At 57.5% G+C, this 16,958-nt stretch overlaps 1 protein-coding gene across 1 annotated transcript in view; it reads left to right on the forward strand.

Annotated features, from left to right (window-relative positions):
- The window catches only part of MOB2 (MOB kinase activator 2), a 50,348-nt gene extending 39,430 nt beyond the window's left edge, over positions 1-10,918 (forward strand). The window contains exons 2-5 of the mRNA XM_081241235.1: positions 818-978; positions 1,731-1,824; positions 9,458-9,582; positions 10,068-10,918. Of these exons, the coding sequence (XP_081097361.1) occupies positions 818-978; positions 1,731-1,824; positions 9,458-9,582; positions 10,068-10,381 (694 nt within the window). The 3' untranslated portion in view covers positions 10,382-10,918. The remainder of the gene's footprint in view (positions 1-817; positions 979-1,730; positions 1,825-9,457; positions 9,583-10,067) is intronic.
- The last annotated feature ends 6,040 nt before the right edge of the window (positions 10,919-16,958 follow it).

Consider the following 16,958-nt stretch of genomic DNA (forward strand, 5'->3'; position numbering starts at 1 on the left):
CTTCTCCGCCAAGGTGGGGCCGAGGCTCCCTCAGCCCCAAAGAGCTTTGGTTCACGGGTTAGGTACTGACGCTCGCTGTAGGAGAACAAAGACGTTGCAAAAATACGTATTCGTGCATGTAAAAATAGCCATAACAGGCCCATTCTGTGTTCTATAACAGCATATTTTTAATGGAAAAGAACTATTTTCCTGACCAAGAAAAATTTTAGTGAAAAGTGACCATTTCGTCAAATCTCTGTAACATCTGCTCACGCCTACTCCTGTCTCTGCCTGGAACTTGCACCGTGCACTACTTGGGAGAGAGCGCGAGCCAGCGGGCAGGTGTCAGGCGGGTGAGCCATGAACTTGTGGTGACAGGAGGCCTCAGTGGGGTGGCCTGGGGCGTCGGCACACAGTGGGTGCTCGGCAAGGGCGGGCTGCTGGATCACCTGCGCATCAGGACGCGTGGTGGGACCACGCAGAGGCTCAGGGCCTGGCCGAGTGGTGCGCATCCCTGTGTCCCTGCAGCGGGACCCCAGGCCCAGGTGGGGGCCAAGAGGGCTGCAGGGCCGCGGTGTCGCATGTGGCGGGTGAGCCGGCTGGTGTGGCCACCACCCCACCCTTCGGTGGGCCCAGAGCTCCCTGCCTGCCCTGCGTTCCAGGTTTGGGCCCCTGACGGCGGCAAGGGAGGGCACGGGCGCAGGGCAGCTTCCTCCCATGCCTGGGCCCACAGGAGCAGAAGCCCCCGAGGCATCCCCCGGCATTGCTCGTCTCCCGAGCCGGCCCGCGGCCTCCACACCTGCATCTGTCGTGACCCCGCGCTCCCTTGTCTCTGCAGGAAGTCCAAAGCCAAGCCCAACGGGAAGAAGCCCGTTGCCGAGGAGAAGAAGGTGTACCTGGAGCCGGAGTACACCAAGTCCAGGATCACCGACTTCGGGTTCAAGGAGCTGGTGGTGCTGCCCCGGGAGATCGACCTCAATGAGTGGCTGGCCAGCAACAGTGCGTGGGGGCGGGCTGGCAGGGCCAGGAGGGCAGGCCCCCCCCCCGTTTCCCGCAGGACCCCCCGGAGCTGGTGCTCAGCGACCCCCCCCCCAACCCACCCACGTCAGCTGGAAGCCGAGGCCCGGGGTGGCCAGCCCTGCCAGGATTCAGGGTCTCCTCAGACGCGGGGACTCAGTGCGGGTCCTGGTCGCACCAGGGGACAGGACACCAGGGCCAGGGAGGCACCGTGGGACAGGAGCATGGCTGCAAGGCCGGCAGTGCTGTGGTGGCGGGAAGGCCATAGCCTATGGGAAGGGTGGCGGACTCACCCCCGCCTGCCAGACAGGCTCAGGGTTTGTGGGGTGCCCCACGCAGGGCAAGGCGCCAGCTCTCCTCCCGAGAGCGGTAGGCTTTGTGGCCGTGAGCTGGTGCTGCCGCCTGCTTTAGCAGTGTCCCTGATCAGCTGGTGACCGTAGAGCAGGGTGTGATCAAGGGGCTGGGGTGGGAGGTTTGCTGCCCCAGCCCTCGTGGAGGGGACTCTGTGTCAGTCCTCGGGCACCCTGCCCAACTCAGCACCATCTAGTCCGTGCCGCCCACTCCCGAGGATGCTGCTGCGCTGGGGCCTCGGTCTCTGGTCTGAGATAAGCACCAGCCCCCACAGGAGGGGCCCGAGGAGAGAGGCTCTGGTCCCCCTGGGCCTGCAGGATGCTGGAGACGCAGAGTGGCTCCACGGTGTGGTTTTCACGCCCGGCCTTTCTCTTCCCTTCCAGCCACGACATTCTTCCACCACGTCAACCTCCAGTACAGCACCATCTCAGAGTTCTGCACAGGGGAGGCGTGCCAGACGATGGCCGTGTGCAACACGTGAGTCGCTGCCCGATGCGGCCCTGCCCCAGGGGCTCGGGCAGGCTGTGGCCGTGGCCCTGGCCACTGCACTCCATCTTCTCAGACCCCACGCTCGCAGCCTCCACTCGAGGTCTCCCAGTGGCTCAGGGCCTTCCTCAGCAGGGTCCTCGCCCGGCTGCACCTCCTGTCCTCACGGGCCCAGGGCCTGGCAGGGTGACGGGAAGCAGAGCCCTGTGGAGGTTGGGACCCCGGCGGTGTGGGTCCCTCCAGGGCACAGGTGCTGGGAGCCGGCCAGGGGCTGACAGGACGCGTTCCTGGGGGCAAGGACATTTCCCCAGGATGTGCCCGCTGGGCTTCCTGAGACAGCAGGGTGTGTGTTTCTCTGCTGTGGCTCCCGGCCCCACCAGGTGATGGCTCTAACTCAGGGCTCCTGCTCTGCACGGAGGCCCTACTGCACCCCACCCACTGCTGGTCCCTGGAGCTGGTCCGTGGGGCTGGGCTGCCTTGGCACCTTCCCATGAGGTGACGTCCTGCAGGCCTAGTGCAGGCTGTTCTCTTCTGGAAGCACGTGCCATTCGTTTCCTCAGTAAGCAGGCATCCCTGAGGGGCTCCAGGGTACCCCACTGCCTCTGTGGCAGCTCTTGGACGCCACGTGGATAGGAGAGCCACCGCATGGCCCTGGGCTTGCCACCGCCCCAAGTAGCAGAAGCCACAGAAGAGGCCACAGGCAAGAGGCCAGGTCTGCAGGGGCTCAGCCGGGCAGGGTGTGGCCTGGGGGCACAGAAGCTCCTTTCTGACGTCTCCTCTGCAGGCCAGGGGCTGACAGGAGCGCATGTGAGCAGGGGGCCTCCACTAGTGGACATGTCAGTGCTGCCATCCTGAGTTCACCCTGCCTGTAGGCTGCGGGCAGACCCAGCTCAGGCCCAGACATGTGGGCCCTCCTCTTGCTGAGAGCCCAGCCAAAGCCTCAGCACAGGCAGAGGGTAGGGTTCCCCTGCCCTTCAGAGGGCACAAGTGCAGAAGACAGCTGCTCTTCACCCCTTACTCACCCAGCGAGACCCATTGATGGTATGCTCAGGTGTCACGTGTGTCCCCAGATAGCCACCGCCAGGCATGGCCCAGGGAGGATGGGGCAGTGTTGGGTGGGTAGTGCTGGGAGCAGGCTTGAGGTGAGCTTGGGGCAGGAGGACATCAGCATGGGACAGAGTGGCCTCTGTAGAGCAGACATGGCCACAGCAGCTGGAAGTGGGCAAGGGCAGTGCTGCAGAGCCATGTGTGTGGCATGCTTGGAGGACGTTTGCCAGCTGTGTGCCTGACCAGGCAGCATCACAGGTGGCCTATGAGCTGGCGAGTGGAGAAGCCGGGGCCCCTCCATGGCGTCACATGCCCTTCCAGTATCGATGTGTTTGAGAAGAGGCTCCTTGAAAGAGCATAGGATTTGGTGTCAGGCAGACGTGTGTCTAGATGCTGGCTCTGCCATGTAAAACTTGGAGATCTGGGGATCTTGAGAATTCTGCTGTTCATTCGTCTCATCTGTAACCTACTTTGTAGATTTATATGAATTGATATGTATATAAATGCCTTCCTAGGAATCATTTGAGATCAAGGAATGGAAACACATGAATTAGTTTAATAGGAAAAGGGAGGTCTGTCAGGGTCCACAGAGCCACTTGCTCTCCCGGGACCATCCAGTCCACCCGGCGCCTGGAGTGGGGCTGAGGCCCAGGCCAGAGGCCCTTCTCCACCCTGCTGGTGCCTGAAGGACAGAAACCAAAGGGTAATGTTGGAGTCCCAAAAGAAGAGGAGAAAGGGCCATGCCGAAAACATATTTGAGGAAATATGGCTGAAAACTTATCAAATTTGGTCAAGACACAAACCTGCAGATTCAGGAAGCTTAATGAACTCCAAGCAGGATAAACCCAATGAATCCACCGCAAACACATCATCAAACTGCTGAAGAGAACACACCTTAGGAGCATCAGAGCCAGCAGCACTGCACCTGTGGGGACGTGGTGCCGGTGGCTGTGGCTCTCCTTCCCCCACGGGGGCCAGGAGGAGGCTCCATGACATCGTTCAGGTGCTGAAAGGAAAGAGCGGTCCCCCTGGGAGCTCCACGTAATGCTCCTCAAGAATGAAGGTAAAATAGAGACATTTCTCAGAGGAAGGGAGACTAAGAGGGTTAACTCGCAGCCAGCAGAGCTGCGCAGGGAGCTCTTCACACAGGAAGGAAGTGGTGCTAGAAGGGAACGCGGGACAGCAGGATTCGGGGAGAGCAAGAGACGGTAGATGTGATAGGCCGCTCCACTCTCCTTCAGCTCTTTAAAGCGTGTCTGGTGGGTGAGCAAAACCCATCACCCTGTCTGATGGGTCTTCAGCGTGTGTGGATGGAACACTGAAACAGTAGTAGTGTGCCGGGGCAGGCAGAGAGCCCTGTGTGCTGGTTGGCTCCGTGATTCCACTTGTGGAGGTGATACTTGGCTCCAGGTACAGCATGGAAAGGTCATATGCGTTTTATAATCCTTTGAGCAATCTCTTTAAAAAGTTACATAAGTGACATAGTCAAAATCATAATAGATAAATTAAAAGGAGATAACGAAGAATAACGCAAAAGAAGGCAGGAAATATAAGGAGTGAAAAACAAAAGGAACAAATAGTAAATGATGGTAAACTTAAATTCAGACAGATCAGTAATTACAGTGAATGTCAATGGTGTGGACGTGCCAGTGACAAGACAGATCATAAGAATGGATTTCAGTGTATACAAGAAATTCACTTTTTTTTTTTTTTTTTTTTTTTTTTTTTGCCGTGCCACATGGCATGTGGGATCTTAGTTCCCCGACCAGGGGTTCAAACCTGCGCCCTCTGCAGTGGAAGTGTGGAGTCTTAACCACTGGACCGCCAGGGAAGTCGCAAGAAATTCACTTTAAATGCAATGACATTGGTAGGTTAAAAGTGAAAGAATGGGAAAATATATACCAACAAAGATATACCAAATCAGAAGAAAACTAAAGTGGCTATGTTAATACCAAAGTAAACTTCAGAGCAAAAAATAACTAGGGATAAAGAAGAAGATTGCATTATTTACAAAAGAGTCAATTCATCAAGAAGTACTGACCTTGAATGTGTACGTACCAAACAACAGAGCTTTTACACAAAGCAAATGGACAGAACCAAAGGGAGAAACAGACAAAATCACGTTATGGTTGGAGATTTCAACATTTCTCTCTTGGTAATAGACGGAACTAGTAGGCAGAAAGTCAGCAAGAATCTGGAACTAAATAACACCATCAGCCAACTGGACTGAATTGATATTTACACAACACTCCACCCTTGGCAGTAAAATGCACAGCCCTTTCAAGTGCACTGGGATTATTCATCAAAATAGTGTAGATCATATCCTGGCTCACAATACAGACCTTAGCGAACTTTAAAGAATCAGAGTGATACAGAGCAAATTTTCTGACCATAATTACATTAGAAATGAGTAACAGGAAAATCTCCAAACATTTAGAAATTAACATACTTTTAAATAATCCATGGGTCAGAGAGGAAGTCTCAAGGGAAATTAGAAAATGTTTTAAACTGAACACAAATGAGAATGCAACATATCTGAACTTGTAGGGTGCAGCTAAAGCAAGGCTTAGAGGAAAGTTTATAGGATTAAACCACTTGTTTTAGAAGAAGAAAGATCTCAATTCAACCTAAGCTTCCATATTAAGAACCTAGAAAAAAGAAGAGAAAAAAAAAAAAAAACCCTAAATTGAGCAGAAGGAAAGAAATGGTAAAGTAACAGAAATCACTGATGTTGATTTCTGAAAACAGTAGGGAAAAAATTAATGAAACCGGAAGCTGACTCCTTGAAAGGATTGGTAAAATTGAGAAACCTTTAGTAAAACTAACAAAGGTAAAGAGAGAAAAGGTACAGATTATCAATATAAGGAATGAAAGGGGAAATAATGATAAACCCAGGAGATAATAAAAGGATAATAAAGAAACATCACAAAAATCTCTGCATACATTAAATTTGACAGTTTAGATTAAATGGACCAATTCCTTGGAAAGCACAAAATATCACAATTTACCCAAGATAGGTAATGCAGTAAGGCAAGAAAAAGAAATAACAGTCTTTCAAATTGGAGAAGAAGAAAATAAAACTGTATTCGCATACAACATGATTGTCTATGTAGGAAAAAAAAAACCCAAGGATTCTAGCAAAAAGTCGAATGAATAAATTTAGCAAGGTCAGCACGCAAAAATCATAGTTTGTATACTGGCAGTGTACAATTGGAACACGAAATTGATAAAATTATATCATTTACAGTAGCTCCAAACACAATGAAATACTTAAGTACAGACTTAAGGAAACATGCACAGGATATTTATGCTGGAAACTACAAAATGCTGGTGAATGGAATCAAAGAGTGGCGTAAATGGAGAGACATACTGTGTTCATGGATGGGAAGACTCAGCACACCAGAAGTGTAAATTCATTTATTGCAATTTCAGTTAAGATCCTAGCAGAGTTTTTATTGATATAAACAAGCTGATTCTAAAATTTATATGGAATAGCAAAGTCACAGGAATAGCTACAATGATTTTGAAAAAAGAACAGTCAAGTTGGAAGAGTCCCACAGCCTATTTTTAAGATTTACTATAAAACTGTGGTCATCAGGACAGCGTGGTGGTGGTGAAGGAAGAGACACAGAGATCAGTGCAACAGAATAGAGTCCAGAAATGGACCCCCACAAACATGGCCCCTTGATGTTGGACAGAGATGCAAAAGGAATTCAATGGAGAAAGGACAGACTTTTCAACCAGAGCTGCATGTCCTCTTCTGCCAGAATTAACTTGAAGTGAATTCTAAATCTAAATATAACACATGAAACTTTTAGAAGAAAACACAGGAGGAAACCTTCACGATAGCGTTAGGCGGAGAGTTCTCGGTCGTGACACGAGCCACAGTCCACAGGTGAGAAAGAATCCGTAAACTGGGCTCCATCAACATTTAGAACTTTTGCTCTGAGAAGGACGCTGTTAGGAGAAAGGGAAGACAGACTACAGAATAATCCCATATCCGAGAAAGGACTAGTGCGCGGAATGGATAAAGAGCCCTCACAGCTCATCAGTAAGAAAATCTGGTCACAAGTGCACAAAGGACTTGGACAGACCATGGAAGAGGACCCAAGCGGGGTAGATGAGCACCTGCGAGGCTCTGCCTCATGAGCAGGTGGAGAAATACGAATTCAGACCACGCTGCAGGAGCGCCTGATAAAACGCGCCGGGTGCCAGCGAGGGTGGAGGGGGTCCCGGCAGGATAGCCGCTCCGAGAACGTGTTGATGGTTTCTCAGGGAACAAGACATTCACCTACCATGGGCCCAGCTGTCCCGCTCCTGGGCGTCCACCCTAGAGAAACGAGAACTAGTGCTCATACAAACACCTGCCTGGGAGGGTTTTTTAACAGCCTGACCCATAATTGCCCCAAACAGGAGGCCACACAGGTGTCCTTCGGCAGGTGAATGTCTGGACAGACCGGCGCGTCCACAAGGTGTCAATCTCAGTGGCATGGATCGCAGAGCCTGGCCCAGGACATACATCACGTGGCGTTCCTGAGGACATGTCACTAGTGTGCTGGGGACTGACCAGCAGGCCGGGGGCCAGGGTGGGAGCTGTGCCCCGTTGTGCGTCTTCTATTTGGGTTAAAATGCATAAGACTGCATGCCAAAACCAGTGAGCTTTACTGTGTGACAGTTCAAAAATAAAATGAAAACGAGAAAGAGGAACGTTGAAAGCAGAGTGTTCCAGCTGTCACGCAGGCAGGGCGACCACAGTGCCCCTAAGGGGCTGGTCTCTCCGGGCCTGACATCATGAAAACGTTTCCCATTTTCTAGCTCTGGTGTTTTTTTCTGACTGTGGCACCCGTGGCCAGGCACATCCAGCACCAAGCAGGGGTGGGGAATCGCTGGGGCAGGTGTCTGACCTCTGGCTGGGGCCCCTCCCGAGCTGGTCCGAGGACCCCAGGGGCTGTTGTGAGGAGAGGGACGATTCATTTGTCTTTTCACTGAGCATGTCCTCAGATGGTGCCGATGTCCGGGCAGGGGAAGGACGGTCAGCAGGGCCACCTTGTGGTGGGGAGGGCTCTGGATCCCTGCTGGGGGCCGGCAGGGAGCTCGGCAAGCTTCTTGGGGCTTTGTCTGGCCAGCTCGGGGGCCTTGTGGGGCAGCCTGGTCTCCCTGAGAGGTCAGCAGTGCCTAGGGGCAGCCTGGGAGCAGGCGTGGCAGGGAGGGCTCTGCTGAGGTGGCACTGCAGGTGTAGTCTGCCTGCTAGTGGGTGGGGTGGAGCTGGGTGGGAGGAGCAGGGGTGGCAGTGGGCGGGGCCTGATACCCAGTGGCAGTCAGGGCTGTGTCCCCTTGTCCACTGAAGGTTGGCCTTTTTCCTGGTGGCCTGTCCATTTGTGTGTGGGCTGTTTTCCCTCTCTTGCAGCCTGACCCCCACCCAGCCCTGCCAGGGGCACAAATAAGCTAACCGGTCCTGGGGGCGGGGAAGAGCCTTGGTTCCTGCTAGAGGCAGTGGGGGTCGGGCGCAGCGGGCAGCAGGGCTGCCTTGAGGTCACGTGGGCAGGCCGTGCCTTTTTATTTTGGCTGGAGTCAGGCTGGCCACGAGAGATGGGGACCCTGCTGTCCTGACGACAGGCCTGGCAAGGTGGTGGAGGTGGGTGAGCCCACGTGGCTGTCACCCAGGGGTGCTTAGTGAGCTCAGGAACTCAGGGCAGGGTGCTCAGAGCCAGCCTGGGGTGCTGGCCTGGGATAAGGTGGGATGGTGAGGTGTTAGGGGAACCTGGTCTAAGCCAGTTCTGAAGCCAAGTAACGTCAGCTAACTGGGGGCGGGGATGCCTGGCGGAGGTCTCCATGAAGCCCGTCTGGCTGGGGCAGGGGTGTGGCAGGGTTGGTGGCTAGGCCATGGAAGGGGGTGCTCTCGTCACTCGCTCGCTCACTGACAGATGCAGCCTGTGTCCCCCCAGCCCCCCTATGGGCTCCGGTGCAGCTCTTGGCGAGCCAGCCTGCAGGTACAGGGCCTGCTGCTGAGAAGACTGGAGCCCTTGGTGGGAGGGATGCTGGTGGCTGCAGGGGGAGCCCACCAGGGGTTTGTGTTTGTTCCGCTGGAGGATAGGTCATGTTTACACGAGCTAGGATACGCGCTTGGTTTGACGGCTGGGCTTACGCAATGAGAAGAAAGCCCAGGTGTCTGCACCCCGAACACCCTGGCCCACTCCAGCCTGAGCACTGTCTGCCCCACACCCACCCCCGTGTACGGGGCAGGTTGGGGGCTGTGGGGAGCATCCAGGGGCCAGATTCCCGTGTACAGAGGCCTCCTCACCCCACCCAGCCCAGGGCAAAGATTTGGCCTCTACTGGTGGCAGCAGGGATGCTACTGAGGGTCAAGGCCCGGCTGACAAGTCACAGCAGGGCCTCCGGGAAGGGATAGGCGCAGAGCGTGGATACCTGTAAAACAATGTGTAAAACAAGACGCGTTCCTTTGAGAGAATGAAGCCTGAGGCCACGTGTAGAGCAGAAGGTGCGCGCTGGTTTCCTGATGCCGCGCACAGCCAGCTCTCCTGGCCACGGGCGTCACCGCCCCCCTCTGTCCCCACAGACAGTACTACTGGTATGATGAGCGGGGCAAGAAGGTAAAGTGCACGGCCCCCCAGTACGTCGACTTCGTCATGAGCTCCGTGCAGAAGCTGGTGACCGACGAGGACGTGTTCCCCACAAAATACGGTGCGTGGCCCCTCCCGCCCCAGGCTCTGGACCTGCGGCCTCCACTACCACCCCTCCCCCCATGGCTGGGCCCCCGAGGTCCCCCTGCCGGGGAGGGGGGCGCTTGCAGCACCCACAGCTGTGTACAGCCCTGAGCGGGCCCGGCGGGGCCCCAGACCCATCCTGAGCTGCCGTGGGCAGCAGCCGGCCGGCAGGAGGTGCCCGTCTCCCGGGTCCCCCCTCCTCTGCGGCCCAGGCCACCGAGAGCGCGCGCCCTGGGCGCCTGTCCTGGCTCCAGGCCATGCGCGGCGGGGGCCGGCGGGGTGGCGGGCCCCGCATCGCAGAGGCAGCCCGTTCCGCTCGGCGAGCTGCCGGGGCACCGGCTCACCCGGGTGTTGCGGTGGGCGGCGCAGTGAGGGCTGCGGGGTCGGGGGCGGGGGCGGGGCGGGGCGGCGCGGCCAGGGCTGGCCAGGGCTGGCTGGCTGACGGCAGCGCGCTCGCCGCAGGCCGCGAGTTCCCCGGCTCCTTCGAGTCGCTGGTGAAGAAGATCTGCAAGTTCCTGTTCCACGTGCTGGCGCACATCTACTGGGCGCACTTCAAGGAGACCCTGGCGCTCGAGCTGCACGGACACTTGAACACGCTCTACGTGCACTTCATCCTCTTCGCCCGCGAGTTCAACCTGCTCGACCCCAAAGAGACGGCGGTCATGGACGACCTGACGGAGGTGCTGTGCGGCGGCGGCGGCGGCGGGGGCGGGGGCGGCGGGGGCGGGGGCGGGGGCGGGGCGGCGGGCGCACAGAACCACGTGAAGGAGAGGTGAGCCCGGCCGCCGCGTGCGGAGAGGCGGCGCGCCGAGTGGGGGCGCGGGCGCTCTGCGCCGCCGGCACCGAGAACTTTGGGACTCCGCTCGTCTGCTCAGCGGACACTTAGGGACCGCCCCCATCCAAGCCCCCTTCGGCGGGTCCGTCTCTCCCGGCCTTCCGCGCCCGCCCCGCCGCCCGGCTCGGCCTCCTGGGAGACACGCGACAGGCGGGGCTCCTTCCCCCGCGGCGGGGACCGCAGGCTTCGCTTCCACCACGTTTCAGTCTTGGTTCGGGCTGGGGGTGGCTTTCTCCTCCTCTCTCCCGCTTGGTCTGGACCTCGGCTATTGGTGGCTCAGGGCGGGTGGGGAGGGGGAGGCTGCAGAGCCCCGAGCCGCGGCCCTGTCTCCCTGCGCTACCCACGCTGCCCAGGAGGGGCCCCTGGGCTGGCCGGCTCGGATCCCGGTGCCCTGGTGGGCGGCCTGTGCAGAGACGCGGCCAGGGGCAGGGGGAGAGCCTGGCTTCCCTGCGCGGGTGTAATAAAAAGACTTCTCTCAGGTCAGCGCCTGCGTGTGTCCTCAGCGTCTTGGTGCCCTGCGTGGAGGGCGGTCTGGCCACACACCCCTCTCCTCTACCCTCCCCCGCCCCTCTGCGCCCCTGGGGCCGCAGCGCCCTCCCCTGCAGTTCGGCCGCTGGAGCCCTCTCACTGACCAAGGCGGTGCTGGCCAAGGGCAGGTGCCACCCTTCCTGCGGGGGCCGTGCATTGTGTCTCGAGTCTCCAGGGGCCCTTGACCACTCACTCTCTGTGCTATGCCCTCTCCACGCAGGCGGCAGGGACCCTAGAGTGTGGGCTGGAGTCTGCTGGGGGTGCTTCCCAGCCAGCCCGCCCGTCCCGGGGCTCTGCTGCAGGGACCACCTCTGGACAGGGCAGCGCTGCCTGAGGGGTGGGCACAGGGAGAGCTCGGGAGAGGGGTGTGTGCCTGCAGCGCAGGCTGGGCAGGGTGGCCGTGGCGTGAACAACCCTGGAGCTTTTCCAGCCCCCTGTGGGCAGAGGTGAGGGGCTTCTGTAGGGCCCTGTCCCCCGACCCTGACGTTGCGCCTGGGGACGCAGGGACAGCCTTCTCTGGTTCTTAATTCCTGTTGTGCTAAGCACCCACCCCGCCCCCCCTCCAGCCCTTACACGGCAATGGTGGGACCCTGGGCCCTGGTCTCTGTCCCCCAGCTCACTGGGGCTCCTGCGCCTTCCTTGCCGGGTCCTGGGTTTCCTGCCCTCCTGACGCTGATCTGCTCCTCAAGCGCAGCTGTGGCCAACAGACCCTTTCTCTGCTTTCCTGGCACGTCACCAGCCCCTGGGGCCTAGCGGGGCCACCTGCTACCTCTGTCTCCCGGAGTGGTGGCTCCTGGCTGAGCACCGTGCTGTGTCCCCACACCCTGCTGCCAGGAGCCCTGCGCCTCTGGGGAGGCCACAGCCCCTCCCGGGCCATCCACCCGTCCGCTGTGCCTTCCTCCCCTCTGCCTTCAGGCCTCGCTGTGGACCCTTGGTCCACAGGCCACGTGGGCCCGTCCTCCAGGTGTGTCCCCCTCCTCTTCTTAAGTAGAGGCCTCAAGACACCCGTGGAACTTGACCATGGGCCGGGCCTGGGGCCCAGGGAGGACCCTCTGGGGGAAGCAAAAGGAAGGGCAGAGTGGAGCCGGGCTGCTGGGTCCTCCAGCTATACGTACAGCAGGACTTGTAAGCAGTCAACTGGGATATTTAGCTGAGGAGATCTCCAACCAAAGTGTTGAAGGTACAGCCTGCTTTCTTCTTGCTGTGTGAAGTGAAAGATGAGATGAAAGGTAAATTGAGGGAAGAACTGTCAACAAAAGCGGGGAAACACTTGATGGTTTGAGAAATTCTCAGCCAAGCCAGATTGCAAAAGACGCTAAAATTAGGAGATGCGCTGTCGGGAAAATGTGCCCTAGAAAGAGAAAAAGTCAAGGGTAGCTGGACAGCCTTTTGTTAATACCTCAGAAAGATGAACAGGTCAGAGTATTCAGCCCCACAGAGGGTTCTTTGAAAAGACCTCAGTCCTCTCAGCAAAAGCCAGAAACAGAGGAAAGCTTTTCTTGGAAGGGTCTGGAGGAGCCTCTTGTCTTATGGAGTGAACCCCCATGACATACACAAGAGACCCACGTGGTTCTTGAGAATTTAATTCCATCAGAAACCCTGCCAGCTTGGGCTGAAAGGGACAGAAGATCCGGTGAAAGGCTGTTGGACTCAAAATTCTCTGGGCAGGAAACAGACTGATGAAACCTCAGCTGAGGACACTTGCTACCTTTCTTAAAAAGAAAGGATGGGGCTTCCCTCGTGGCGCAGTGGTTGAGAGTCTGCCTGCCGATACAGGGAACACGGGTTCGTGCCCCGGTCCGGGAGGATCCCACATGCCGCAGAGCAGCTGGGCCCGTGAGCCATGGCTGCTGAGCCTGTGCGTCCGGAGCCTGTGCTCCGCAACGGGAGAGGCCGCAACAGTGAGAGGCCCGCGTACCGCAAAAAAAAAAAAAAAAAAAAAAGAAAGGATGAAGGTGGAGCTGTGAGTCCTCCGGGCAGAGCCTTGGAGCCACAGAGGACGATTCCCAGGCCTTGATGGGCACCTAATGGGGCTTTTGCCCAGCTGGATTCTGAAATTGTCCACCACCTTCCATTTTCTCCTTTTGGATGGAACTATCTGTGCCTGGCATCTTATGCCTGTTCTACCACTGTAGTTTGGAAGTAGATAACTTTCCTAGGGTCACAGGTTCAATATGGAAAGGAATTTTGTGCTAGGATGGGTCGTACTCAGTCTCACTTTTACCTGATTCAGATGATTTAGATGAGATCTGGGGTTTGACTTGAAACCGTAATGGGTTGAGACTTTTGGAGACCTCAGGAATGGGGTGTGTTTTACACGTGAGGTAGATGTGGGACTTGCTAGAGGGCAGGCTGCGGTAGGCAGAATAATGCCCACCTCCCCCACCCAAAAGAAAAAGAGTCCACACCCTAATGCCTGGAAACTGTCAACATGTTACCTTCCATAGCAAAGGGGAAGTAAAGCTGCAGGTGGAATTAAGGTTGCTAATCAGCTGAACTTGAGATGGAGAGATTATCTGGGCCCAGTATAATCACCAGATTCCTCAAAACTGGAAGGGGGGCGGCAGAAGAGGGAGGAGCAGAGAGATGGCAGTGTGAGAAGGGCTCCGTCTGACGTGGCTTTGAAGACCGGGGAAGGGGCTGCGAGCCAGGGGCGCAGGCGGCCTCGAGAAGCTGGAAAAGACAAGGAAATGGATTTCCCCCAGGGCCTCCAGAAGGAACGGAGCCCTGCCGGCACCTTGATTATAGCCAGTTGAGACCCAGTTCTTGACCTCCAGATCTTAAGATGGCCCATCTGTGTGGTTTTAAGCCACTTGGTTTTTGGTAACTTGTTACAGCAGCAATAGGAAACTCATACATCTGTGAGATGGGCCATGGAACTCTCATAGGGTCATTTTGAGGGCCCACAGAGATGATCCACTTCACCCAGGGCCTGACTCCAAGGATGAGTGTGACAGACAGCAGTGCTTGGGCTTGTGACTAACAGCACAGACTCCGCAACCCCACCTGAGGCCCCAGGGCTGGCACTTGGCTCCCCTCCCTTGTGTGTGTCCATCTCTGCTGCCCTCCTCCTCCGCAGACTTCCCTGCCTGGAAGCTCACACAGGTTTTCTCTCCTCCTGGTCCTGGCCACTGTCTGCTCCCTGCTGACCTCCACCCCTTGCTGAGTCACACGGAGGACCTGGGCTGGTGGTGGGGAGTGGCGTGGGCCCAGGAAAGGGAAAGTGTGACGGGGAGTGGAGTGGACCTGGTGGCCTGGGGTGAGGGCAGGAGGAGTGGGCACTGACCCACGGGGAGAGGGCAGGGCGGGACGAGGGCCAGCCCACCTCCCGCAGCGCGCTCCCTGGCTGCTGCAACACCCTCCCTGAAGCGGCCTCAGAACACCAGGAACCGCTCCATCTCACAGCCTAGGAGCCTGGGGGGTCCTCTGCCCTACCCGTCAACGGAGAGCATGGACAGAGTCTAGGGCAGGCTCCTGGCAGAGCAGAATGAGGGCCGGGCTGCTGCTTACACATCCCCTCGCTCGTGTGTGCCCCCGCCCACTCTGGCTCTGGCACCCGGTAGCACTCAGAGAGCCCCTGTGGGGACACGGGTCAGACGGTCTCCCCCCACCCCCATCCATGATGGCTGTGGCGAGCACACCACGTTGTTTGTTCACCAGGAACCCAGCTCCCAGGCCAGTCGGGCTGGCTACCTGAGAGTGGGGCCTGAGAAGTCATCCTCTCACCAGGTGCTGGACCCACCACCACATCCTTTTTGGTTTTCACAAGTACCCATTTAAACTTCTACTTCATAGCAATGGTGTGAGGACCATTTGGCTTAATGCTCAGTGTAAAGTGCCCAGAAGGTGTCTGGCACATGGTAAGTCCTTCTGTGTTGGTTTTTATTTTATATTAGTAAATACTGACACTAACAGTTTTTGAGCTTGCTTTGGTTTCAGAAGTGGGATTGCAGGGAAGTGGCCCCTTCCCACTAAAGGAGTGTGGTGGTGGGCATACGGAAAGCTGCCCGTCTGCTGGGTGCACTGTGGTATTTTCTTTTGGGGACTCCATCATGTGCCCACTAAGGTTGACACATCAGACTGCAAACGTTGAGAGGGCCTAGTGGGACAAGAGGAAGAGGCCTGTGTGTGTCAGCTGCCCTTTCAGTAAAGCACATGCAGAACCGCAGGTCAGGGAAACTCTGGTGGCTGGCCAGGAGCCACATAACCACGTTCCCTGCCGAGACGTAGCAACCAAATCCCCTCCTTCAACTTGGTTTTTAAGCTAAAGTTAATGGGACACCACGCAGTCCAGAGATAGCAACAGAACCTGGTTCCCAGAGTACCTTCTGAGGCCTCCCTCAAAGGTGGGGTGCTGTGTCCGGGGCTGGGCAAAAGAGGGCACCAGCTCCACGTTAGCAGCCCTCCTTTGTGTCCTGGGCCTTGTGCCCTTCCAGCAGAGCCCCCGAGCTCACAACTAAGCCAGTGAAGCATGGCACGCTCCTGGCGCTCTCCAGCAAGGGGGCGGGGGAGGCAAGAGCGTGAACCCTTTAGGGCTGATTCTGTCCGCCCTCAGGGGCGGATGGCAAGGTTGGGAACAGTTTGTCACACGGGGCTGGGAGGCTGCTACCGGCATCTAGTGGGTAGAGGTCAGGGATGATGCTGACATTCTCCCACGGGCAGGACGGTCCCCACCACAGAGAACCACGCAGCCCCGAGGTTGGGAGTGCTGCAGTGGTGTAGACGGCTGGCTGCAGAGTGGCCAGGCCACACCTGATCCCCTCCACACGTCGGGGAGAAGGTGCATGCGTGAGAGGCTCGGGGAGGCCTCCGAGGGCATTGTGGTCTCTGCTGGGACCCCTCGTCGGGCTGCTCCTCGTCCCCCCTCAAGGCTGTATGGTGACTCCCAGGTGCTGCCCTCGAGACGTGGGCCTGGGTGGTCCGTGGCGCTCGGGAGGCTGGACCTGTCCTTGACGCTGCAGCAGCAGAGGGGGTGGCTCCCTGGTGCGTGGTCATGGTGCCTCCGTCCCTGGCTGGCGGGCGTGGTGGGCACGGCTGGGACCACACTGCCCTGCGAGCCGCCATCCCCAGGGGCTGCCCGCCAGCCTTGGCCCATCACTTGCAGGGCTGGGCCACGCTCCCCATCTGTCTCTTCCCGTGGAAGGAGTGGAAAGAAGGTTCGTCCTCCAGGAAGAAGCGCAGGTGCTGGTCTCGGGGTGAGGCCTCAGCGACCGGGCAGGGGGCCGTACTCGCCAGGCACCCCATCCCCAGCAGAGCTCTGCGTCAGCCTCTGGTGGTGCTTCCCTGTGCTCTCTGCTTCCCACCTGGCCCAGCCCATGTGATGCCCGCACAGACCCGCGGCACAGGGCCTGTCCTCTGGCTGGGGCGGAAGTAGCACCACGCACACCTGGCAGGGTCGGTCCCAGGTGGTCCCACATCCCCGCCCACCCGCCCGCCCGCCCGCCCGCATGGAGACCGGCGTGGGTGTCTTTGCTGAAGGAATTTATTGTTCGGAACTAACGTTGCTCACAGTTACTCGACAGGGGATACACGGGGCGGGGCTTGTCCGTTGCCGTGACGTCTGTGTGCGTCCCGAGTACAAAAGAGGAAGGCTAACGAGAGGTATTGCTTTCTGGTCCTCCGTCTCCGGAGAAGCCCTCCCGCTTGTACCACGGCTTTTGCCGTTAGAGGTGTTTCATTTTTTGTTGTGTATTGAAATCCCAGCCTGTGGTAGGGGGTCAAGGGAACAGAAGCATTAAAATCTATCCACGACGGGAGAGGCAGCAGGGGGGGCGCGGGAGAGACGCCAGACGCGAAGTGGACTCGTCACAGCGAGGGCGTGCAGCCACACGTGCCTCGCGGCCCCTCCGGGAGCAGAGGACACGCTGCCGAGGACGCTGCTCCCGTTCTCTCTGTCCTTTGTTGCTTTTTGTTTTAACTTTTTGTCATTTTAGTAAAAAAAAAAAAACCCTGCAGTGGCCCTGCCATCTTGCATGTTGTGTATAGGCAGC

The sequence above is a fragment of the Mesoplodon bidens genome (assembly GCF_964165515.1).
Source record: "Mesoplodon bidens genome assembly, chromosome: 7".
NCBI lineage: Eukaryota > Metazoa > Chordata > Mammalia > Artiodactyla > Ziphiidae > Mesoplodon > Mesoplodon bidens.